This window comes from Hypanus sabinus, chromosome 27 (genome assembly GCF_030144855.1).
Source record: "Hypanus sabinus isolate sHypSab1 chromosome 27, sHypSab1.hap1, whole genome shotgun sequence".
In the NCBI taxonomy this organism is placed as follows: domain Eukaryota; kingdom Metazoa; phylum Chordata; class Chondrichthyes; order Myliobatiformes; family Dasyatidae; genus Hypanus; species Hypanus sabinus.
In genome coordinates, this window is record NC_082732.1 from 41381730 (window position 1) to 41409105 (window position 27376).

A 27376-nucleotide genomic window follows, 5' to 3' on the forward strand; every position below is an offset into this window, starting at 1 on the left:
TACAATCTTGAATCTTGAATAACCCTGGTGATGTATGGATGTGAACTGAATGCAATAAATGTGATCCATCTTTTACCCTAAAGCTTTATCACTCCTTCAATATGTGAGTGACAGATTTTGTCCCAGAAGGTATTTGAGTTTATACGCCCATCATCCCTCTCTACGATGAATGCCTTCCCCAAACATCAATCTCAACTTTATATTGGCAATGAATTTTTCACAGAAATTGATCAGACTGTTGTTAAAGCATTTCTCATGTGGTATCAAACGTAGTAGAGAAGGTAGATGCAGACTCCAGGGTCGGGAAGTTCCCGGGTGGCTTGTCCCAGCTGACTGCTGAGTCAGGAAAGCTCAACGACGCCTCAACCTTCTGAGGAGGCTGAAGAGAGCTGGACTGAACGCATCAACACTCACGACCTTCTACGGATGCATAGCAGAGAGCTTCCTATCATGCTGCGTCACTGTGTAGAATGGAAACCGAACTGTGGCTGACGGGAGGGCTCCACAGTGGGTAGTCAAACTGCCCAGTGCATCACTGGCACCAGCCCACCCATGATCAAGGACATACTGGATATACAGAAAAGTGCCTGAAAAAGGCTCACAACATCATGAAGGATCCCATCCATCCTGCTTGTGGACTGTTTGTCCCACGCCCATCAGGGGGGAGGCTACTTATCATCCACGACAGACTCAAAAATGGTTACTTTCCTGGAGCAATAAGGCTGATCGGAATCAAAATCAGATTTGATATCGCTGGCATATGTTGTGAAATTTGATCAACATCTCCCCTCCACACCCTCCTCAGCACCACTACTTTATCATGTCCTGTCTAATTTACTTTATGCACAGATACTGCTGTACCGAAGTGTTGCCTTAGGAACTTAAAATCAGTTTATGAATATAAGTTAATCTTATGTATTTATATTTATTGTGTTCTTTACAGTTGTAAGTTTTTTCCCCCTGCATCGAATCCGGGGTAACAATCTTCAAAGTTCAAAATAAATTTGCTATCGAAGTAGAAATATGGTATTTCAGTGTATACTATCCTGAGATTCATTTTCTTGCAGGCATTCACAGTATTTGCAAAGAAACACATTAGAATTAATGAAAAACTTCACACAAAGATGGACAAAGAACCAATGAGCAAAAGATGACAAATTGTGCAAATAAGAAAAGAAAAGCAAATAACAATGATGAGTAAATAAGCAATAAATAACACAAAGAACGTGAGTTGTAGAGTCCTGGAAAGTGAGTCTGTCGGTTGTGGAATCTGTTCAGAGTTGGGGTGAGTAACATTATCCATTCTGGTTCAGGAGCTGATGGTTGTAGGGTAATAACCATTCCTGAACCTGGTGGTGTGGGACCCAAGTCTTCTGAACCCCCTGCCCAAAGGCTGCAGTGAGATGTCAGTATGGCCTTGGATGGTCATTTTATTCTCCTTTACACTTGTGTACTGATGAATAACAAGGAACAATTTTGAATCTTGAAGGGTCTCAGTGTGGGACGTGACCACATAGAGTTCAGGTTCATTGCTGAAAAATATTAAACAGTCATTTTTTAAATATATAGTATTTCTGTTTTTGCAAGATTTTTAATCTATTCAATATATGTATACAGTCATTTTTTGGAGTCTAAAAATTCTTGCGCCTGCTCCTTTGTATAAAACCATTTAAGTTCCATTGTGATTCTCAGTCGAGCTGGAGAACGAAGAAAAGGCTTAAAATTTTGGCTGTATAGCTCTGCCATAACTTTTTAAAACCTAACACATTCTGCCATAACTTCCGATGAAAAATCTTCAACAATGCGAATCTCTTGATCTTGGTAGTCAATCATACCTTCTCCATGAGCAACACGAATCAGGCGATCCTTTACTTGAAATTCACGGAAACATATAATGACTGATCTTGGTTTTGATTTTGAAGTCAACCCATAGATAGGTGATCTGTGAGCATGATCAGTCAAAGGCAGAGACTTTATAATATCAGGGAATAATTCCATCAAAACGTTTGCAAATAATTCTTACCTCTTCCGTTTGCTCTTTAAGTCCCAAGGTTTGTAAGTTGTTTCCCCTACTTCTGCTTTCCAAATCAATAATCTTCCATCAGTATTTCATTGGATTTGGATTGTTTTTCATACAGCTTTTGCAAATCATCCATTCTCTCATCCAGTATAGTAATAACCTCTTTATGTTCCTTTATCTTATTATCACGCTCAGTTAGAATTGCTTGAATATCTTCTAATTTTGTACCGACTTGTTTAATTTCAGCGCTGATTTGTTGCAAATCAGCCGACACTTCTTTTCTGAACAGTTGAAACTCCTCAGTAAGCTTTTGAATTGAGCCCGTAAAAGCTTCCAAAGTTGCTTTGGCAGTCATAGTAATATAATAACCCATCTATCAGTAGTATTTCAAAAGGTTGGAAACAAAAGTAAGTAAGTTAGGAGCACCAGTAGAGAGCTGTTACTCCATCAGCGGTTACTAGGCAAAATTTCTTTATGTTTCTGATTGTGGACTCATCCCAAACTCATTTTTTTCGATAGCTACAAATAAGATATTTTTTACAGTCTCAAATAAGTACATTTCCTAAAGAATCTACTAGATGTAATTTTTAATTTGAAACCTTTTTATAATGGATCTATATCTAATATTTATAATTTGCTGTTGGGAATGAGAAGTGTTCCTTTAGATGAAATTAAAAATCTTTGGGAACAAAATTTACAGACTTCAATTTCTGAGGAAATAAAATTTTTAAATTGGAAAACACTTCACCATAATGTGCCCGCCACTCTCTCCAAGAATTTAAGGTGGTTCATAGTATGACCATTTTTATTGTCTCATGTCTCATTTACATATTATATATGTCTCATTTTTATTTAGATATATTATATCTCCGAATTGTGATAAATGTAATAATGGAGAAGCTTCACTCATTCATATGTTTTGAACATGTTCGAGTCTTGGAAAATATTGGAAAGAAGTATTTCAAACTTTCTCGATACTTTTCAAAGTAAAGTTTAAGCCTAATCCTTTGACCACTTTATTTAGTATTGTTGGAGGAAAGGATATTATTTTGGAGTTATCTGACTTGCACATTTTGGCTTTTATTTCTCTTATGGCCAGAAGGACGCTCTTGCTTAAATGGAATGATGCGGCCCCAACTATTCATGCCCAATGGTTACATGATGTGATGTCATGTTTAAATTTAGAGAAGATTTGATGTTCAATCTCTGAATCTAGTCAAGACTTTCAAACATTGTGGGGACCTTTTCTGAATTATTTTCAAAACCTTTGATTTGCTGTTAAAGCACAAATGATGACTAATAATTTTTTCCCTTTTTTTCTTTACTAATCAGCTTCGGTCTTGGTAGTGGGTTAGATTTTCTAATATAATAAAATTACTATATTTCAATGTTACGAATTAATTAATCTGAATGAATATAGGGAAAGGAGTCTTTATATGCGATTTAGTATGATGTATTGATATATATATTTTTTTCTTGTACTCTGTATCCTTATATGTAAATTAATAAAAATATTGGCAAGGATCATTGCTTGGAGAGAGCAGCTGGCTCTTTGCAGAGCTTCTGGGTTGTACATTGACTGATCCCAAGGCAGGATGCAGGCATGTAGTTGATTTGCCTTTCAAAAGGCCACAAGACATGGGAGCCGATTTAGGGCCATTTCGCCCATTGAGTCTGTTCTGCTATTCCATTCTGGCTGATTTATTTTCCCCCTCAATCCCATTTTCCTGTCTTCTCCCCATCACCTTTGACACCCTGACTAATGAAGAACTTGTCAACCATAACTTTATATATATACAATGATTTGGCCTCCACAGATCTCTGTAGTGATGAATTACATAGATTCATCACCCTCTGGCTAAAAAAAATCCCCTCATCTCTGTTCTAAAGTGACATCCTTCTATTCTGAGGCTGTGCCCTCTTGTCCTAGAATCCACCTTTATAGGAAACATCCTCTCCATGTCCACTGTATTCGGACTTTTCAATATTTACTTAGGAGTTGGAGCTGATGAAGGACCATTTCTCTGTAAAATGGAACAGTGTTCAAGGCTGAGTCTTGGACTGTTGTTCATGTTTAAGGTGTGGTTGCCATAACTGAGAGGTTCTTTGAATGAAGTGATCGAGTAGAGTACTAGCTATAGAAGAACAGAAGATGGTCAGGATTGACAGTGTAGAAGCTGCAACAGCATTTCACCTGGTGGGAACAAGATCGAGGGACTTTGACTCAGGTGTTGCTCCCTTTCAACTCAAAGGAGGAGGAGTTTCTTATCACTGACCCAAGGTTCACCACCTCAGAGGTCAAATTCATAGAGTCTTAGAGCACTACAGCATGAGAAACAGGTCCTTCGGCCCATCAAGTCTGAACTGTTACTCTGCCTAGTTCCATTGAGTCAAACCTGAAGCATAGCCCTCCTTAGCCCTCCCATCCATGTACTTATCCAAGCTATACTTAGGCGCTGAAATTGAACCCGCATCCACCACTTTTTCATCTTACATTCTGAGTTTCTCAGCTTCTCCTTAAGTGTTTCACCTTTCATCTTTAATCTAAGACCTCTAGCTGCACAGTACTGTAGTAATTTTATATATTGCACTGTACTGCTGTTGCAAAAAAAGCAAATTTCATGTAATATGTGAGTGATGATAAACCTGATTCTGATATGGGTGTCTATTGTGGACTGAGAGTGGGAAGGGGGCAGGGAGAGGGGAATCACGGTTGGGAAAATGGGAAGGGAGAGGTGAGGGAATGGGAAGCATCGGAGAGACGTGCTGTAATGGTCAATAAACTACTTGATTGGAATCAAATGACCCTGCCTGGTACCTCAGGGCTGGATATGTCTGCACCTGTGCCACTCCCCACTCCCGTGGTGCACCACCCTCGTCATTCCCAACATCATTTGCTCTCACTAGATTCACAAACTCGCTCTCCACTCCACATTGACAAATACAGTACTGTGCAAAAATCTTAGGTGACCTAGCTATATAGGAGTGCGGAACAGCTTTGCACAGAGCTGCACTTATAATATTCAGGACCAGGATTAATGGGTATTGCGATTTGGCGGGAGTCGGTCGCTGTATCAGATGAATCCCCTTAGACTCTGCTGTTCTGAAGGAAGCACTCCCAGCCTTTCTGACCTTTCCACATTTCTGGTAACATCCACATAAATCTTTTGCGTAATGTGGTGACCACACTGTACACAATGACCTTCTTTTATTTATTCATTTTTATTACCCATCCCTAGATGTCCTCGAGTAGGCAGTAGCAAGCGATGTATCACAACCTCTCTGCTCTAGTGCCTTGGCTGATAAGAGAAAGCATCTCGTGTGCCCTGATCTGTGGGTAAAGATCTGTAGCCAAGGTGTAGATGGTTTCAGACCAAGTGATGGTATTAGAATCATATTAAACCTGATTTAATATCACTGACTTATATCATGAAATATGTTGTTTTGCAGGAGGAGTACATTGCAATACATAATAATAAAACTATAAATTACAATAAGAAATATATATAAAAATTTAAATTAAGTAGTGCCAAAAGCGAGGAGAAAAAAAAGTAAATAGTGAAGTAGTGTTCATTGTCCATTCAGAAATCTGATGGCGGAGGAGAAGAAGCTGTTTGTAAAACATTGAGTGTGTGTCTTCAGACTCCTGTACTTTCTTTCTGAAGGTGGAAATGAAAAGAGGGCATGTCATGGGTAATGTGGGTCCTTAATGCCTTTTTGAGGCATTGCCTTTTTGAAAGTGTCCTTGACGCTGGGGAGACTAGTGTCCATGATGGAGCTGACATAGTTTGCAACTTTCTGCAGCTTTTTCTGATCCTGTGCAGTGGCCCCTCTGAACCAGACAATGATGCAACCAGTTAGAATGCTCTCCACGGTACATCTGTAGGAATTTGCAAGAATCTTTGGTGACATACCAAGACTCCTCAAGCTCCTAATGAAATATAGCCTCCTGCGTGCTTTCTTTGTAATTGCATCAATATGTTGGGCCCAGGACAGATCTTTAGAGATACTGACATCCAGGAATTTGAAACTGCTGACCCTCGAAGAGGACTGGTGTGTATTCCCTTGATGATTAGTACTGGAGATCACTTTCAAGGACTTAACAACTCCTGTTCTCAGTATTATTAATTTGTTAGTTGCACAATTTCTCTTCTTTTGTACATTGGCAGTTTACCAGACAAAATTATCAAAATATGTATGTTGGGGGCATCACAATAGAGTAGCGGTTAGCACTCGGGGCGTTGGAGTTTGGAGTCCAATCCCAGCTTTGTCTGTACTGAGTTCGTACATTCTCCCTGTGACCACGTGGGTTTCCTCTGGGTGCTCCTCGGGTTTCCTCCCATATTCCAAAGATGTAACAGTTGGAAGGTTTATTGGTTACTGTAAGTTGCCCCAGGATTGGTTGGTTGGCATCCGTCTGTCTGGAAGGACAATGGGCGATGATCATCAACACAAGCCTGGGGGCAGAAGGTATGAGGATCCTGAGGTGCCTAGTTATCCATCCCCCTCTTGGACTCACCAGAGGAAGCAACCGAAGCTTATGAAGCAACGTGTTTGGCATCAGCTTGGCTGCAGGAGCTGCCAGAAGGATGTTCAATGATATCCAGTTGCCTTAGGGCCTCCATTCCAGATTTTCTGTCTGGGTTTACTCCCATAGCCTTCATCTCTCCCGAGGCTGCCCACAAGGTCAAGGGCTATTTACCCATGTTTGAGGATCTGGTTCATGAGCCCAGGGCGTGTCCACACACTGGTGGGCCTGCGTGCTACATGTGCAGAGGCCAGGCCTCCTCCCTGTCCTCTGTCGTTCAGTGAAGTCCGAAAGGAGTTCAGTTTCCATGTGTCGCCTGTGAGGAGGCGTGACGTGAGGCTTGCTATTGGAGAGGCTGTGTACGGCAGGGATGGACTTGCACATCCAGCTCTCCTTTTCACAAAGCCACCAGCCAGTGGTGGAAGCTGAAAGTGAGAGCAGCGAATACTACCCACTATACTACCACACTAGATCATCACACTGGGACCCGTGATTAGGGTAGGGTTAACTCGGTGAGTTGCTGGGTAGTGGGCCAAAATGGCATGTTCCATGCTGCATCTCTCAATCAGTATGGTGGGTTCTGCTTAATTGGGCCATAGATTAATCTGGGCTGCTATATTTGGGACAACTCTTAAAGAGCAGAAACTAATTTAGAAAATATCTTGGATTCCATTTGTTTATTTGGGACACTTTCCCACTTAATTAGGACAGGAGACGATTGCCGAACAGTTTCTAATTAGCTTCAGCCACGCGCGCTTGTGTAGCCTTCAGACACTACACCATAATTAGAGTGAACAGTCTTTAAATAATGTCAGCTGTGTGTGTTAGTGTTTTAAAGGAAGTGATTTTTGTCACTGATAGTTGGCAAGAAATAAATAGTAAGTCAACTCAGAACTTTTGCTCACTGAGGTTGCAAGCATTCAGGCTCGGAAATGTCAGAAACAGCCCAGAGTGAAAATGAAATGATTTCACTACTTCAACAAGTTAAAAACTATGAAGAATTTGAAGGTATCGACAATCATCTTGAATGTTACAATGAAAATGAAGATTTGTAGGATGCATTCGTCAAAAGATTGTATGAAGTCCATTATCTGCACTAGGTATTTTATTTTTTTAATTCTTTTTTTTAGTTAAGTGGGCCAGCGGCTTAATTGGGCCAAAAAGTCCCGGTCCCAATGAGTCCCAATTAAGCGGAATCCACTGTAAATTAATGTCTCCATGTATTCCCTTGACTTTGTCTTTCTTGTAGGCATTTACAGGAAAATAAAGAGATACAATGGAATTTATGAAAATCTATGCACAACAAGTACTGGCAAACAACCATTATGTGTACTTCTCATAAATTCTATTGTGTTTCTTTATTTTCCTGTGAATGCCTGCAAGAAAATGAATTTCAAGTTAGCATATGTTGACATATACATACTTTGATAATAAATTTACTTAATTCAAAGTTCAAAGTAAATTTATATTCGAAGTACATATATGTCACCATATACAACCCTGAGATCATTTTCTTGTGGGCATACTCAATAAATCCCAATAACTGTAATAGAATCAATAAAAGACCAGACCAGCAGTGTGCAAAAGACATCAATCTGTGCAAGTACAAAAAATATAAATAAATAAGCAGTAAATATCAAGAATATGAGATGACAAGTCCTTGAAAGTGAATCCATTAGTTGGGGAACAATTCAGTGACGGGGCAAGTGAAGTTGAGTGGAATTTTCCTCTCTGGTTCAAGAGCCTAATGAGTGAGGGGTAGTAACTGTTCCTAACCCTGGTGCTGTGGGTCCTGAGGCTCCTGTACCTTCTTCCTGATGATAGCAGTGAGAAGAGGCACATGGGTGGTGCAGAAAAGGGGGGGGGGGTTATGTGAGAGGGAAGGGTTAGATTGATCTTTCAGGTCAGCACAGCACTGTGGGCTAAAGGGCCTTTCCTGTGCTGTAATCTTCCACGTTCCGTTTTCCTGGTCTGTACCTATGAATGCTTCTGAGTAGAGACAGTAACGTCGGGCTTTACTTCTGAGTAGAGCACCAGGGTAACGTAGCAGTTAGTGCAACGCTATTATAGCTCGGGGCCTCAGAGTCCAGAGTTCAGTTCCACTGCTGTCTGTAAGGAGTTTACACGTCCTGCTCGTGACTGCATGGGTTCTCTCTGGGTGCCCCGGTTCCTCCCACAGTCCAAGGGCGTACTGGTTGGTCAATTAATTGGTCATCTTAAGTTGTCCTGTGATTAGGACGGGGTCAGGGTGAGTTGCTGGGCAGTATGGCACGTTGGTGCAGAAGGGCCTGTTCTGTGCTGTATCGCTAAATTAATTTTAGAAAATGGTAATTGGCTTACTGTTGTCGGTACACTGAAGAGCTTTGCGTTGCATGCCGTCCATTCAAAAGGAACATTTCCCAATGCAAGATTGCAGCGAATTTAGGTCTTTCAACATCTACAGTACATAATATTGTGAAAAGATTCAGAGAATTCAGAGACATCTCAGTGCGTAAAGGGCAAGGTCGGAAACCACTGTTGAATGCGCGTGATCTTCGAGCCCTCAGGCGGCACTGCCTAAGAAACCGTCATGCTATTGTGACAATTATAGCCACCTGGGCTCGGGAGTATTTCGGAAAACCATTGTCACTTAACACAGTCCGTCGCTGCATCCTAAAATGCAACTTGAAACTGTATTACGCAAGGAGGAAGCCATACATCAACTCTATGAAGGAACGCCGGCAAGTTCTCTGGGCCCGATCTAATCTCAGATGGACCAAAAGACTGTGGAACCGTGTGCTGTGGAGATGAGTCCACATTTCAGCTAGTTTTTGGAAAAAACGGGCATCAAGTTCTCCGTGCCAAAGATGAAAACGACCATCCTGATTGTTATCAGTGAAAGGTGCAAAAGCCAGCATCTGTGATGGTATGGGGGTGCATCAGTGCCCACAGCATAGGTGAGTTGCATGTATGTGAAGGTACCATTGACTCTGAGGCGTATATTAGGATTTTAGAGAGACATATGTTGCCATCAAGGCGACGTCTCATCCCGGGACGTCCATGCTTATTTCAGCACGACAATGCCAGACCACATTCTGCACGGGTTACCACAGCGTGGCTTTGTAGACACAAGAGTGCGTGTGCTTGACTGGCCTGCTGCCAGTCCAGATCTATCTCCTATTGAAAATGTATGGCGCATCATGAAGAGGAGAATCAGACAACGGAGACCACGGACTGTTGAGCAGCTGAAGTCTTATATCAAGCAAGAATGGACAAAATTTGCAATTGTGAATCTACTACAATTAGTATCCTCTGTTCCAAAACGATTAAAAAGTGTTATTAAAAGGAAAGGGTGATGTAACACAATGGTAAACATGCCTCTGTCCCAAAGGTTCACGTGAATTAACATACCACAGATTTTTGTTTTTATTGCATTTTGGAAAATATCCCAACTTTCCTGGAAATGGGGTTTGTGCATTAAGAAAGTTCAAAGGGAATAGCATTCAGAATGTAAGTATTACACGCACAGAAAGAGCAGTGCAGAGAGGATGCCAGCTGGTGGTGTAGTGGCATCAACACCGGATTTTGAGACGAATGGTGCTGAGTTCAAATCCAACTGGCTCCTTGCATGCTTTCCATCTGTGCTGGGGTGAGCACCAAGCTAGCAATTTGGCCTCTTTAAATAGCAGACAAATGTGATGGAAATGGGAAAAGTGCCAACCGAGGTGCCAAAAGGAGGTAGATTGTGAGATGATGAGTTAATCTTTATCTTACCATTCAAGAGACGAAGAGTATGATGGAAGCAGTCCTTGAGGCTTGTGGTACATGTCTTCAGACTTTTGCATCTTCTGCCTGATGGGAGAGGAGAAGAGAGAATAACAGGTGGGAGGGATCTTTGAATATGCTGGCTGCTTTACTGAGGCAGCAAGAAGTGTAGACGAGTCTGCAGTTGGTTGTCATGGCGGACTGTGCAACGTTCACAACTCTGCATTTTCCTGTGGTCACATGCAGAGCAGTTGCAGTACCAAGCTGTGATGCATCTAGATAGAATGCTTTCTGTGGCGCATTGATAAAAAGCAGCAAAGATCAGTGGGGATATGCAAACTTACTTTAACAACAGGGAATATGCACTGGAAATTCCCACAGCCACTGAACGAATAGATGCCCAAACTCATTTTGCCTCATCTGGCCTGGGGGACAACAATGGCTTCTCATTGCTTGGATTCTGATTGGCTAATCAGGCCAGGATGAGGGAGCATATCATTCCCATGCTAGCTACTCTGCATTGGCTTCCTGTATCTTATAGAATTAATTTTAAAGTTCTCTTACTTGTTTTTAAAGCTCTTAATGAGTCTGGGACCAGAGTACATCACAGAATTGCTTTCGTTTTATAATCCTGCTCGAGCTCTCAGGTCTTCTTCCTCTTAAATTTAAACAGTCTCCCTCTAAAGATAATTGGCAGGTCAGCTTTTTCAAATTACACTCCTAAATTGTGGAATTCAGTACCTAAAACTATAAGGGATGCAGACTCAGTTGACACTTTAAACACCAGCTCAAAAACCTATTTATTTAACCTTGTTTTTAACTAACATCTTTATGTCTTTAATTGTTATGCTTATTTTTATTGCGTATTTTATTTTCACGTTTGCACTTTATCCCACTGTAAATCACTTTGAACTGCATCGTTTGTATGAAACTTACTGCCTAGCGTTTAGGGCAACAGTGAAGGTCCTCCATCACTGGCGGTGTTCAGAGCTTCCTTCATCATGCCAGTCACCTCCTCTTGGTTTTCATTACTGTCAGTCATGCAAATCCTGGGTGGAATACCATTGCTCTCAGATGTAGAAGGATTGTTCATTGCTGTTTCCTTAATAATTTTGTTTGACCAGTCAGGGTTGTTAGCCCTGAGCTGAACCCCCAGACCTAGAGGACCAGGCGACCACTCCTAGTCTGGCCTTTACCCTTTGACCTGTTTGGCATGAGTGACCCTACCAAGAGCCAAAGCACAAAGCCCTGACTCCAGCCAACATAGCTCTCCACGTTATTAAGTTAAGTAAGCCTCCAAACCTTACGACAAGGTTGTGGTCCTCTTAGAGGGTCTGTATTCTGTAAGTACGTTATGGATTAGGACCAGCCTGCCTTGCTCACCCAATGTGGTGTGGAATACCCATGCATTGGTGCTTTGGAGATGCTGATTATCCAGCAGTTGCTTCGTTTACCTCTTCCCATGTTTACTTTTGTTTATTTAGCGATACAGCGCTGAGTTGGCCATTCCAGCCCTTTGAGCCACCAGCAAGCCAGATTTATCCTAACGTAATCACAGGGCAACTTACAGGGACCAGTTAACCTCCCCGATATGTCTTTGGTCTATGGGAGGAACCCGGAGCAGCTGGGAAAACCCATGCAGTCCACGGGGAAGATGCACAGAGACTCCGTACAGAAAGGAGTGGAAGCCATAGAAAGGGTGCAGAGGAGATTTACAAGGATGTTGCCTGGATTGGAGACCATGCCTTTTGAGAATGGGTTGAGTGAACTCGGCCTTTTCTCCTTGGAGCGATGGAGGATGAGAGGTGACCTGATAGAGGTGTACAAGATGATGAGAGGCATTGGGTGTGTGGATAGTCAGAGACTTTTTCCCAGGGCTGAAATGGTTGCCACAGGAGGACACAGGTTTAAGGTGCTGGGGAGGAGGTACAGAGGAGATGTCAGGGGTAAATTTTTTACTCGGAGAGTGGTGAGTGCTTGGAATGGGCTGCCGGCAACGGTGGTGGAGGCGGATACAATAGGGTCTTTTAAGAGACTTTTGGATAGGTACATGGAGTTTAGAAAAATAGAGAGCTATGGGTAAGCCTAGTAATTTCTAAGGTAGGGACATGTTCAGCACAACTTTGTGGGCCGAAAGGTCTGTATTCTGCTGTAGGTTTTCTATGCTTCTAGAATGTCACTGGATTTGAACTCCACACTCCGGAACGCCCCAAGCCGTAATAGCATCACGCTGCTGTGGCAACCCATGTGTTGCTTCTGTGCGTTAGCCTCAATGACATATGAGAGGACATTTCAGTACTTTATTAAGTCTCCATTGCGGGTTGACTTTCCCTCCCCAGTTTCTCCTGTCCAATGCACAAGATCCCCCCCGAATTCAGTCAGCTTTCTACAAAGGAAACAGAAAGACTTACATTTCCGTCACACCCTAGTGATTTTCAAATCATGTGTGAACTGTAGTCTCTGTCTTAAATGTGCAAAATTAGACAAGGTACCTAATTTTTGCCCCAAAGTGCAAGCTCCCCCAATGACCAAGTACTGTGTGGGAAAGAGCGATCTTATCAGGGCTGTAGGTGCAACATACGTTGGTGTTTCAATCTAATCACCACTCACTACTGCGGCCAAGCATTGGGAGCGTGAGAGTGTGCAAGAGAAGGGGTAAAGTGAGCGAGGGAGAGAGTGCACGAAAGGGGGTGAGTGGGCAAGAGGGGTGAGGGTGAAGGAGAAGGGGCAGTGTGCAAGGGTTGCACACTAGAGAGGGAGAGCATGAGAGAGAAGGAGAGCACCACAAGAGGGAGAGAATATGGGGGTGGGGAAGAGGGAGAGCGTGAGGGTGACCGAGAGAGAGGTGTGGAGTACACAATAGAGAAAGCGTGATAGATGAGAAAGAGAATGAAAGAGAGACAGACAGACAGAGAGAAAGAGAGAGAATGAGAGATGGCAAGAGCACATGAAAGGAGAGAGAAATGTCACAGCTGCGCCCACACAAGAATCTATTGTGTTGAAAAATCTCCAGCTCTCTCTCAGGTGATTGCTTTCTAAATGAACCATGAAAGTGTTAGGTATCTGGGCAACATCAGAGAAAACCTTCCAGTGGTGTGTGACACTAACAGCCTTCCTTGCCTGCTTGAGGGTTGTCCTTACTCCCACACCCTCGCTGTCTCCCCTAAAACATGAAGAGCCCCAGTTCCTGAATGACTCCATTAATTCATCACTGGTTTGCACAACTCATCTCCTGGAACCTCCTTTAAACCACCTTTTAATTTTGTTTGTTAATCTTTTGTTGCCACTGACACATCCAAAAGCAGATACAGCAGAACAGAGGGACGACCCTTTAGAACTGAAATGACGAAGAATTTCTTCAGCCAGAAGATGATGGATCATTGCATTTGTCACTGGTTGTAATTAAAGTGGAGGTTGACTGGTTCTTGATTAGTCAGGGCGTCAAAGGTTACGGGGAGAAGGTAGAAGTATAAGGCTGAGAAGAATTAATAAATTAGCCATGATGGAATGGTGCAGCAGACCTGATGGGCTGAATGGTCTAATGCTACTCCTTTGTTTTATTGTCTTAAGAGTATCTGCCCTGTCGTACCTCAACCACCTCCTATAAAATCCTACAGACAGGCTGTTTTAAAGTTGTAAACTCTGCCAAAAAGGATCAGGCTAGACGTGAGTCGGTCTGTATACCTCAAGTGAGTCTTGACAAGAATGGCCGGTCCTGCGGGTTCTGGCGTGCAGATTAATTCATGGTGAGGGAGGTGCCAATCCCGGGCTAGCGCGAGAGGAGGTTTGTGCTAAGGTCATTGGAAAGGAATGGTGCCGTGATTCCCTTGAGGTGCTCGTGATTCACTGCCTCAAGCTGCAGAACATTTTTCACCAACCCTCAGGTCACGAAGCGGGACGCTCGCAAATAAAAGCAATGTCAGGAGATTTACTGTAATTAGCCTGTTGCGTTTATGAGATCCCCCTTGGCTGCTGGGAAAGTGCAGAGACTGAAGTGGATTCTGTGGTCAAATTAACTCTTTAGGGTCTGATTTTGGCCCGTTTATTTCATTCTCTGCCCTGTCCTGGAGGGATTGACACAGTGTAGCCTCCCAGACGGTTGCCCTCCCACTCGATGGGCTGTTTGGGAGATACAGAAAATTGCTGTGTGTCTGCATGTGCACACATCTGCCCTGCCACACATACACACTCACACACACACTCTCTCACATACATTTTCTCACACACACCTACACATTTTTATGTAATTATTTAATTAGCGATACAGTGCAGAGTAGGCCCTTCCAGCCCTTAGCAACTCCACAACCCTAATTAAACCTAGCCTAACTCACAGGACAATATACAGTGACCATTTAACCTACCCGGTTCATCTTTGGACTGTGGGAGGAAACACACACGGTCACGGGAAGAATGTACAGAGCCTCCTTACGGAACAGCGCTAACCGCGATGGTAGCTCAGCATTGCCGTGTGCACGTGCATGCACACATGCACATTCACACAAATCTACACACCCACACACTTACATGGAACATATCCACATAATTACACACACCACACACTACACCACACTGTAGATACGCATCTACACGGCACAGTGCATATGTACTGACTGACATGAATCAGGTAGTTCTGTAGACAGATCTCTGTCTAAATGACTTGATAAAGGTGTACATGTCAATAAGAGGCATCCATAAAGTGGACAGCCAGTGCCTCTTTCCCCAGGGTGGAAATGTGTAAAATATGAGGCATATCTTTAAGAAGTTGGAGCAAAGTGTAAGTGGGGGGGTGTCAGTGGTAAATTTTTGCACAGAGAGTGGTGGGTGCATGGAACGCCCTGCCAGGGGTGGTTGTAGAGGTAGATCCATTAGGGACATTTAAGAGATTCTTAGATAGACATATGGATGAAAGAAAAATGTGCAGCTATGCAGAAGGGAAGAGTTAAATTGATCTTAGTATTGGTTAAAGGATCAGCACAAGATTGTGGGCAGAAGGGCCTGTACTGTGCTGTAGTGTCCTATGCAGAGAGCGAGAGAGAGAGACAGAGACAGACACACAAATACACACAGGCATACACACACACGCGCGCACACACACAATCATTGTAAACTGCATCTACTGTACTGTACGGCTGCCTGTACTCATCTGGAGGTAACCAAGGCAGGTCAATAAATGGAGAGGTGAGCCTGGGGTAGGTAGATGTTCCCTGGATGGTAATCAACAGGGCGTCTGACTCATTTTGAAACCGCACCTCCTCCCTCAGTCCTGGAAAACATCAGGCTAATTGTTTAGGCCGAACTGTAATTGGCTAACTGGGTTCAGGCCTGGCATCTGCCGTGATCTGTAGAGCTAAGTAGTGTATTGAGAGTTGGCACCGGTCCATCGACGCAGCAGGGAGTACTTTATTGACGTTTATATAATGCACCCCTTCCGTCCTCTGCAGTATTCCGTCGGAGAGCTGGAATACACTACTGCGTCTGTCTCCCACTCGGTAATTTTGAAATCCGACAATGCATCCTTTCTGCGATAAGTGGTTTGTATGGCTGCCAAAAAGAGATGATAGCTCAAATCGAATGCTTTATCAAGGACATAAGTGGACAGTTTTGCTTCCTAATTTACTGGTGTCCAGAGAGGAACAGCAGACTTGATTGGAAAGCAATCTATTTGAGGAGGGCTCTCAGAGTACAGGCCCGGATCAGGGGTTAAATGTTCTCTTGCATTTAGGTGAAAAAATAAATTAAAGTTAGTGGCTTTTCCTTTAAATTCAGGTCTTTTAAAATACAAACCACAAAGAGCAAACTTTGTGAAAATACTTGACTCAGTCACTCTCTGGTAACTAGTACGCCGGAAGGAAATATTTGGACTGCTGTCAGCGTGAGGAAGTGGCTGGTTTTTAAGCCAAGGTTTGACCTCGTCAGATCCCCGTGGACTGCACACGCTGGCAGCAGACGGTTAAGTGGCTTCGTATGTGCGGCGAAACCGGCTGGAAGGATTGATTTCACTTCAACTTCCTGTGTTGACTGAATCACATTAAACCTCCTGCAGCCATGCCCAGTGTGGTGTGGAGTTCCTGTAAGCCTTCCCCACGCACAAAAAAAACCCAGCTGAGGATCACCGATGGATTGCAACCTCTCCCTTCATTGGGATTAAGTGGCGCATGGAGCTAAACTTCCTTGTAACTTGTGTTTCCAGGATGTTTCCAGTAGTGGGGGGAGTCTAGGACCAGAGGGCACATCCTCCCAAAACAAGGAGATCAGTCTACATCTCGGCCTTCGACACTATTCCATTCTACACAGAAGTACTCCTCCTTCTCCAATGTTGGCCTGCTACCCCTGAAGGAGCTCACTGAAACCTATCAAATACTGAAAAGTCTATGAAGAGCAGATGTGGAGAGGATGTTCCCTGTATTGGGGGAGTCTACAACCAGAGGACACAGATAGAGTGGATGTGGAGAGGATGTTTCCTGTAGTGGGGGAGTCTAGGACCAGAGGGCACAGATAGAGTGGATGTGGAAAGGAGTTTTCCTATAGTGGGGGAGTCTAGGACCAGAGGGCACAGATAGAGTGGATGTGGAAAGGAGTTTTCCTATAGTGGGGGAGTCTAGGACCAGAGGACACAGATAGAGTGGATGTGGAGAGGATGTTTCCTGTAGCTGGGGAGTCTAGGACCAGAGGACACAGATAGAGTGGATGTGGAGAGGATGTTTCCTGGTGGGGGAGTCTAGGACCAGAGGACACAGATAGATTGGATGTGGAGAGGATGTTTCCTGTAGTGGGGGAGTGTAGGGCCAGAGGGCACAGATAGAGTGGATGTGGAGAGGATGTTTCCTGTAGTGGGGGGAGTGTAGGGCCAGAGGGCACAGCCTCAGAATACAGGGACACTCCTTTAGAACAGAGATGAAGAGGAATTTCTTTAGCTAGAAGGAGGGGAATCTGAGGAATTCATTGCCACAGTCTGCTGTGGAGGACATAAATGGGTATAAAGTGGAGGTTGAAAAGTTCTTGATTAATAAGAGTAATATGGTAAAGGATACAGGAAGAAGGTAGGGGAATGGGCTATGTATGTATATATGAATGTATCTATCTATCTGTCTACCTAGATAGTTGGTTAGCTAGAGATACAGCATGGAACAGGCTCCCAGGAACCCACCTATTTAACCCTATCCTAATCACAGGACAATTTACAATGACCAATTAATCTGTAAATCATGTTATCTTTGGACTGTAGGAGGAAACCAGAGCACCCAGAGGAAAAATGAAACACGTGTGCGTGTGTATACACACGCACACGCACACACACACACAGAGTTGTAACAGCATCATGGTACCATGGTGTGGGTTGAAAGGGATAATAATTCTGCTATGATGGAATGGCGGAGCAGACTTGATGGACCCAATGGCCCAATTCTGCTCCTCTGTTTTGTGTCTTATGGATGTACCCGTGTTTGCAAAGACTGTCACCTGGATATAGATGGGTAGAAATTGCCCAAGGCCCCACTGTCCTTCTCTCACAGCTGGGCTTGAGACCATCTATGGCAGAATTTCACAAAGGGATGAGCACGGGGAATACTGGCTAATTTCCACTTCCACTTGCAGATTGTTTCCCAGATTAATGATAACGCCTCCAGCTGACAGTGTTATTTTTGGAGACTACAGTATCAGATCTTTTTATCCGCCTTCTCAAGAGACCAAACAGTTGCCATCGGGAAGAAGAGAGTGGCCCCTGCCTCAGCTTTGCTGCGAATTGCCTCTCCCTGGTTCCCATCCCCAGGGATTGATTCAAGTCAAGTGGAGTTTATTGTCATGCGCCCAAGTACGGTGAAGTACAGGTAGAATGAAAAACCTGCTTACAGCAGCATCACAGGCACTTAAGATCAGACCACGCACAGAACATAGACATACATAATTTATGCACTAACTTTACCACTGAACAACAAAACAAGACCTTAGACCAAAAAAAACACTCCGAGACTTTGATGGTGCAGGACATCAAAGTCAAAGACAGAGTAAATTTGTTATCAAAGTATGTATATGTTACCATATACCACTATGAGATTCATTTTCTTACAGGCATTCACGGGAAAATTAAGAAAAGCAGTTGGAATTATGAAAGCCATAAAATGTATATAAACAAAGACTAACAAACAACTGATATGCAAAAAAAGACAATTTAGGCAAATTTTTAAAAAATATATAATAATGAGAAAATGAGTTGTGGAGCCCTTGAAAGTGGGTCTGTAGGTTGTGGAATCAGTTCAGTGTTGAGGTGAGTGAAGTTATCCGCACTGGTTCAGGAGTCTGATAGTTGTAGGGTATAACTGCTCATAAATGCCTTTGAATGGAAAATTCTACAAAAAGTAGTGGATTCAGCCCAGTACATTACTCCCAACCACTAAGCATATCTGCATGAAATGCTTCCCTTTTATAGGAAAGCAGTCCATTGTCAGCACCCAGGCCATGCTGTTTCCCTGCTGCTGCCATCAGGTAGAGATAGAAGGTACCAGAGCCTCAAGATTCGCACCACCAGATTCAAGAACAGTTACTACCCCTCAACCATCAGGCTCTTGAACAGACGGCGATGACTACACTCACTCTTTCATTGAGATGTTTCCACAACCAACAATCTCACATTAAGGACTCTTTATTTTGGTATCTCATGTACTCGTTATTTATCACTGTTTATTTATATTTTTATTTGCACAGTCTGTTGTCTTCTGCACTCTGGCTGATCTTCCATTGATCCTGTTAGATTAGCTGAGATTGCCCACAGGAAAATGAATCTCAGGGTTGTATGTGGTGACATACAAGTACTTTGGTAATAAAATTTACTTTGGACTTGGTGTTGTGGGACCTCAGGCTTCTGTAACTCCTGTCTGATGGTAGCAGCAAGGAGTGGGCGTGACCCGGATGGTGGGGGTCATTGATGACAGATACCACCTTGTTGAGACAGCACCATCTCCAGATGCTGTCAGTGGTGGCGAGGGCTGTGCCCACTAGTCTATGTCAGGTATAGGGTTATTTCTTTAATGAACGTGGATGAACCATGTGGTTTGCACACATTTTGCTATTGACAGTAGTATTTTTATTTATTTAATTTTATTACTTTAGGGATACAGCACAATACAGGCTCTTTTGTCCCAATCAGCCCGCACCATCCGATTACTCTGCTCACTGCGCCGCGATGTTTACTCTGCCGTGGGCAGAACTGAGGCTGAGGCATTAATCCTGCTCCGGGCTTTGTGTCTGACGGCCTGCTTTTGTCCTAAACGCTACCTGCTTGCTTTTACTGTAAAAGTAAATTACTTTGAAAGAAGGCTCAGGACAGAGGACTCTGGTGAGCTCCTACTGGTGGTGGTGATGATGTAGAGGAGGTGCTTGGCAGGTTATGGGCCGAGTGCGGGCAACTGGGACTAGCAGGGAGAATGCTGTGGTCAACATTTACCAGTTGGGCCAAAGGGCCTTCATCCATTGCTCTATCACTAAAGTGGGTAAGGCACAGGATGTGGGTTAACAGTTATCACTGGTCGCTGATGTTCCATGCTGTTGGCTGCCCGTGTCTTGCACGTACTACATCCTGTGCCCCACCGTACAACTCAGCGGAGACCTGTCTGTCACGGCTGCCCAGCCAATCAGAACAGACCATGAGCCACAACCCGGCCTCAGGTGGCAGTTGCAGAGATCCCACCTAAATTCCAACCTTGTCACCTTTTTATCCATATCTAAAGTTCTCTGACAGCCAGAAACAGTTTAGAACAGGGAACAGATTAATTAGAGAAATTTTAACAAAAACTAGTCTTGTGAGTGGTTTTGGGCTCCTGAACTAAGATGTGCTGACATTGGAGGGGGTTCAGAGGAAGTTCACGAGAATGATCCTGGGAATGAACAGGTTAACGCATGAGTAGTGTTTGATGGTTCTGTGCCTGTACTCACTGGAGCTTAGAAGAATAAAGGGAGATCTCATTGATGCTTATTGAATATTGAAAGACCTGGATAGAGTGGATGTGGAGAGAATGGGCCCAGGCTCTGTGCCTTGATCCCCACCCCCACGTTCTGGCCCATCACCCGACTTTCCCAAATTGGCCCAGTGCTTAGTTTGATCAAACCTCACTCCCAGTTTCCTCCGCTCTGACTTTTTCTCCCCAAGATGTCCCCAGGTGTAGTTATCTTCAAAGATCCTTCCTCTCCCAGAGATGAGGTTTTTGGAGCTTCTGTTGGTGTTTTTGTAGCTCTGGGTGTTTACAGGAAGTTGCTACCCTTCTCCTATCACAGCCAGGCTTGGGACTGGCCATGGCAGAGTTACTCCTTCATGAGTGTTGTAATTGTACCCACCATGACCACTTCCTCCGGCAGCTCATTGCAGGTGCTTTCAAGATTCAAGATTCAAAAACTTTATTTTCATTCTAACCGTACATCAGCTCTGCAGGGCAGAATGAGACAGCGTTTCCCAGGAGCAGTGCAATCCTTGTGTAAAGATCTGGAGGGCACAGGTGACAGAAAAGAGGGGAGAGATTAAACAAAAACTTCTTTAGGTCTCTGCTAAAACTCTCCCCTTGTATCTTGTATCTGCATCGTCCAATTCTGGGCTCCCCAGCGTTGAGGAAAGGACTACAACTGTCCACCTTCTCCTCTTAGTAGGACTGAGAGCATCCGATAATGTGTTTTATGATCAAGGATCAACTTGACTTGTATTAGTAATTTGCTGTGGTGTGTTGGTGAGAGCACAATATGGAATGAAAAACTGCATTCAAGAATTATACAGTATAAAGAATTCTATAAAAAATAAAGTTAGGGGTTAAAGAAAAGATGTGGAATAAAATGTACACAAATACATAAATAACAGCAACAAAAACAATGTTCAAATATGTTAAAGAATAAATATATAAAAATAAATTTAGAAGTATGATATGAAAATCAAGATTCAAGATTGTTTAATGTTATTTTCAGTGCACAGGTATAAAGGAGAACAAAATAATTGTTGCTCCGGATCTGATGCAGCACAAAGAAACACAATAATAAGAAAAAACACAATAGACATAAATATATAAGATAGCCTATACACTTAAGATTGATTGTATGTCCATAGAATGACACTAGGCACAGGAGTGTCTGTACATAAGGTGACTCTGACAGGAAATGATAAAGTAGTGGTGGTTGGGGGTGTGGGGGGGTGGGTTAGTGGGTGGAGGTGTTGATCAGCCTTACTGCTTGGGGAAAGCAACTGTTTTTGAGTCTGGTGGTCCTGGTGTGGATGCTATGTAGCCTCCCCCCGATGGGAATGGGACAAACAGTCCATGAGCAGGGTGGGTGGGATCCTGCATGATATTGTTGGCCTTAAGTACCAGCATGTATTTACAGTGTAAACAGCATTATAAAAAGAGGTTTAAAATGCAGCAACTTGGGTGGGGTCCGAAAGAGTGTAAGAGCTTCTAGAGTGTTGTAAAAATAAATAAATACAGTTGAGTGGATGATGAATCCATGTGTTACCCATTTTCGGAGGTGTGTGGGCGTTACCTTGGCTTGTACAGAGACTGCTGTACGTGGGGTAGATTCACAGGAGACCTCCACAGAGGATTAGTATCACATGGGCAGTGCTTGCTGGAAGTTCGCTCTCCAGCCGAGATTGTGCTGACAGTGACGTGCAGAATTTGCTTTGCTGCTTAGATGCTAATTTCTGTTAAATAACTGCTGGCCATGGTCCATTAAATGTTGAATAAAGGAGGAGGTCCTTTCCCCTTGTACCTGACCTTAGTGAAAATGTGACAAGTGGGGTTATAATTGACTTAGAGAGTCACAGAACATAGAACAGTACAGCACTGTACATATGCGTAATCTGATAAAAAGAAGTTGGCTTTGACTCTAACAGATATTCTAGTCGCTATCACACTGCTGTTTATGGGAGCTTGCTGTGCAGATTGGCTGCCGGGTTTCCTATATTACACTTATAACACTCCAAGAAACTTTGAGATGTTGAGAGGCGCAGATCAGAAATGGGACAGAAAAGATTACATCACAGTACAGGCCTTTCGGCCCATGATGTTCTGCCAACCTCTTAACCTACTCTAACGTTAGTCTAGTCTTTCCCTTCTACATAGTTACAACTGGAATCCAAGGAGTTTAGAATCTGAGGAATAACTGGGACTCAATGTGACATGGAAACAGAATGTTCAGCCCATCTGCTCCCTGCTACCATTGCATGCTCTTCTTGCACCTCATTGAGTGACATAGCACAGAAACAGGCCCTTTGGCCCAGTGAGACCAGACTGGCCCACACTAGTATTCTAGCTCTCACCTACACTGGAGTAAAGTTTACAGTTGCCGATTCATCCGCAGGTCTTTGGGATGCGAGAAGGAAATCAGAGTACCTGGAGTATTGTGAGCAGTTTTTGGGCCCCATATCTAAGAAAGGATGTGCTGGCATCGGAGAGGGTCCAGAGGAGATTTACGAGAATGATCCTGGGCATGAAAGGGTTAATGCATAAGCCTGTACTCACTGGAGTTTAGAAGAATGAGTGGGGATCTCATTGAAACCTATTGAATACTGAAAGGCATAGATAGAGTGGACATGGAGAGGATGTTTTCACTAATAGGTGAGTCTAGGGTCAGAGCTTCAGACAACAAGGATGTCCCTTTGGAACAGAGATGGAGAGGAATTTCTTTAGCCAGAGGGTGGTAATCTGTGGAATTCATTGCCACAGACAGTTATGGAGGCCAAGTCATTTGGTATATGTAAAGCCGAGGTTGATATGTTCTTGATTAGTCAGGGCATCAAAGGTTACGTGAAGAAGGCAGAGACTCGATGGACCGAATGGCATAATTCTGCTCCAGTGTCTTATGATCTAAAACTGCACTGTCACAAGCCGAATGTGCAAACTCCACACAAATGGTATCAGAGATCAAGATTGTACCTGGGTTACTGGAGATGAAAGATACCAACCCTCCCAGCTGAGTCACTGTGCCACCCACCCTACCTCCTCATCTCAATTTGTCAGCGCCAGGGACCCCTTCTCCCTACCTTTAACTGCAACCAAAGCACTTGCCCCTAATCTCTCCTAGAGTGATCAAGAAGCAAATTTGCAAAGGGCTAAGATGTTAATAGTTTCTTGTCAAGTGTTTTGGTGACTGCTATGATTAATTTTATTTATCCATCTCTCTCTCTCTATCCGTCTACATGTCTGTTTGCCTGTCTATCTACCTATCTATCTACGTGTGTATCTGCAGTTTCTCTTCTTTTGCACATTAGTTGTCAGTCTTTATGTGTGAGTTTTTCTTTGATTCTATTGAATTTTCTTGCTTTACTGTGCATGCCTTCAAGTAAATGCATCTCAAGGCAGTAGGTGGTGACAGATGTGTGCTTCCATAATAAATTTACTTTGATCTTTGATGTGACTGGCACTGCTCAGCAGATTTCCAGCAATCACCTCAGCAGCAGCGCTTCGGAGATCTGCGTTCAGCTGGACAGCGGCCCTGGCGAATTGTCCTCATGCTGTTCTTTGCTCCTCCCCACAGGCAGCATTGGTAGCCTCTTCCTCGACGCAGAAGACAGCGCACCCGTGGAGGACATCAGCAAATGGACGGTTGACGACGTCTGCAGCTTCATCACCAACCTCTCAGGCTGCGCAGAGTACACGCAGGTAAGTCGCCAGTCCAGAACCGTTGGCCCAAGACCCTTCGCAAGGTTCTTTACATCTTTGAACCAGTCACAGGTGGAGACACAAGAAACTGTCGCTGCTTTAATCTGGAGCAACATACAATCTGCAGATCCCTCTGCACAGATGCTGCTCAACCCTCTGAGTTTCTCCACCACATTGTTTTGTCACTGGAGTATAGAAGATCATGTGTGCAGGGTGGAGATGTGTCTCTACCAAAGGATTTGTAAGGCATTCCTTCCCTCCTCCAGCCTGCAGGTCACCCTTGGGCAAGGTGTGTTTAGCCACCTCCCCCCCCCCCCCCATCAGGGTACATGAAGCCGTGGGAACAGGTGGTGGATGGTCGTATGAGCAGCCAGTGCAAGTCACAAGTCCTGGTTATGTGATATGTGACCACTGATGCCAGGTGGACAATCTCTGAAGAGTATTGATAACAGCTGGGGACACCTATCTTGGAAAGACACTGCCCAAACAAGGGCAATGGCAAACCACCTCTGTAGAATTTGCTAAGAACAATCATGGTTGTGGAAAGACCATGATTGCCCATGTCGCTTCTGACGTGGCATATAATGATGATGTCATACAACACGGCACATGATGATGATTTAGAGAACAGCAAGGTAACAGGACCTTCCAGCCTAAAGATCCTGCACCGCCCAATAATGCCCATGCGACCAATTAACGTAGCAGCTGGTTTGTGTTTGGACTGTGGGAGGAAACTGGTACACCTGGAGGAAACTCACGCATTCAGAGGAAGTACGTACAGACAGTGGTGGGAATTTGGGTGCCATGGTGGCATCATGGTTAGCGCGACAGCTCAGGGCATTGGAGTTCAATTCCAGCCTCCTCTGTAAGGAATCTTGGTATGCCTTACCCATGGAATGGATAGATTCTCTTCAGGTCTTCCGCCTTCCTCCACAGTCCAAAGACATACTAGGTAGGTTAGTTGGTCAAATCAAGATTGTCAGGAGTTGCGAGGGCAGCATGGCTGGAAGGGTTGAAAGAGTCTGTTCCATGCTGTATCTCTAAATACCTGGCTCACTGGCTATGTAACAGTGTCATGCTATCTGCTACACAACAGTGTCAGTCCTGGTATAGGAAGCCAATCTGCCAGGCTCCCACATAAAAGGCAATGTGATAGTGAACTATGCCCCCTTGTATTACCCTGCAGAAATGGCCACCCTACCTTTGCCTCTTATCATTTTGTACACCTCCTTCTAGTTACCTCTCATCCTCCTCCACTCCAATGAGAAAAGCCCTAGCTCTCTCAACCTATCCTCATAGGACATGCCGTCCTAGGAAGGTAAATCTGCTTTGCAACTTCTCTAAAGCTGCCAGTGGTTTTTAGCTTTACCAAGTCCCCACCTTGCCAGTGAGGTCCACCTCTCCCAACGAGAGGCCGGGAGCACGCTGCCTCCCTGTGCTTCCAGTCAGCGGCACCAGACTCGCTGAGAGAGACGTGTGTCACGATCCAGCTGGTTCAGTGGCAATTCCTGACAGACACTGAGAAACTGGTGTTGGTGGCCGCTGTTACAACTGCGTGACTCAGGGAGCACAGTCAGATATGCCAGTGTGGGTGGCAGTCAGAACAGGTCGACATTCACTCCAGCCATGTTACTGAACCAGTCAAGATTTCTTAGATCTAAAATCTTAAATTACTGTTTGTTTGAAGTCTCTGTTTAATGAGGGGAATTTCAGAATCTGAATCAGGTTTATTATCACCAGCATGCTGTGAAATTTGTCTTGCAGCAGCAGTATGGTGTAAAATATAGTATAAATTGCAATGAGAAAAAATTAGTGCAAAAAGAGAGGAAAAAATAGTGAGGTGGTGTTCATGGGTTCATTATCCGTTCAGAAATCTGAGGGCAGAGTGTTAGAAACTGTTCCTAAAATATTGTGTGTGTGTGCAAATGATCGTACTTGATTGGGGAATGTTGCTTTGTGGTTATTTTGCTCAACTTGACTTGTGATTGTGGGTTCCTCTGGCTCCTGAAGACACACAAGATCCTAAATGGTGCTGATGAGCAGAGGGATCTTGGGGTCCAAGTTCGTAGCTTCCTCAAAGTGGCTACACAGGTTGATACAGTGGTTAAGAAGGTATATGGCATCTTTGGCTTTGTTGGTTGGGGCATTGAGTTCAAAAGTCATGAGGTTCTGATCCACCTTTAGAAAACTCTAGCTGGAGTATTGCATACAGTTCTGGTTGTCCCACTATAGGAAGGGTGTTGAGGCTTTGGAGAGGGGGCAGAAGAGGTTCACCAGGATGCTGTCTGGATTAGAGGGCAGGTGCCATCATGCGAGGCTGGATAAACTTGGGTTGTTTCCTCTGGAATGACAGAGGTTGAGGGGAGATATGATAGAGAAAACAGACAGTATTTTTTCCTAGTGTTTAAATGTCTAATACTAGAGGGCATACATTTAAAGTGCAAGGGAGTAAGTTGAAAGGAGATGTGAGGGGCAAGTTTTTTTACACAAAGAGTGGTGGGTGCCTGGGGAGGTGGTAGAAGCAGAAACATTAGAGACTTGAAAGGCACATGAATGTGAGGAAAATGGAGGGATATGGTCATTGTGTAGGCAGAAGGGATTAGTTTAGTTGGCCATTTAATTACTAATTTAATTGGTTTGGCATAACATTGTGGGCAGAAGGGCCTCTTCCTGTGTTGTACTGTCCCACGTTTTAAGTTCTAACCCTCAATCGCAGATCGAGTCTAGCAACCTAACCACAAAGGGGTTGTACAGTTTACTGTCAACCCCGCCTTTAAATTAGACTTTGACAATCTGCATGTTTAAACTTGCAAGGCAGAGGCACGTGTAGAGATACACACATCGATCTGATCAATCTTGACGTGAAACATTCAGTTCAGTGTGCTCAAATCTCGTGCATTTGAGAGTCCAGTTATTGATTCAATAATTACTAGAAATAGATCTCACCTGAAGCTGGAAGGTTTTAAATGTACAAACATACCAGAAGCCTTTATGGATTTGATTCAGTATGTAACAAGCAGTCATGTACGGCTAATCTAGACCTTCTGAGAGATTTGCCCTGCTTAACGGAGGAGCAGATGTGTCATGTTTTTCAGATTCTTTCCTAAGATTGCAATATCAAAAACAGGCACGCTGGAAACTGTAAATCGGAGCCTTTATCTGCCTGTTTATAGCATTGATCGCCTACTTTATTTGATGTGCAGGTGTTCAGAGAACAGGCTATTGACGGAGAAACGTTACCCCTGCTAACGGAGGAGCACTTACTGAACACCATGGGGCTGAAGTTGGGACCAGCACTGAAAATCAGAGCGCAGGTAATGCTTCTTTTTATTCCATTGACCACGTTCTTCTGTTGGGGTAGGTGATGTAATGAGCAGTACGAGTTTAATAGGAATTAAAGGGGCAGCATTTTTACCCAGAGTATGGTGAAAGAAAGTAAATATCATAGTACATAAA

General features: G+C 43.8%; 1 protein-coding gene across 14 annotated transcripts in view; it reads left to right on the top strand.

The window, feature by feature from the left end:
* Positions 1–27376, top strand: part of samd11 (sterile alpha motif domain containing 11) — a 347655-nt gene that overhangs the window by 313203 nt on the left and 7076 nt on the right. For all 14 annotated transcript variants that reach the window (XM_059952307.1, XM_059952313.1, XM_059952312.1 and 11 more), the window contains 2 exons: positions 23796–23920; positions 27124–27234. In XM_059952307.1, the coding sequence (XP_059808290.1) occupies positions 23796–23920; positions 27124–27234 (236 nt within the window). The remainder of the gene's footprint in view (positions 1–23795; positions 23921–27123; positions 27235–27376) is intronic.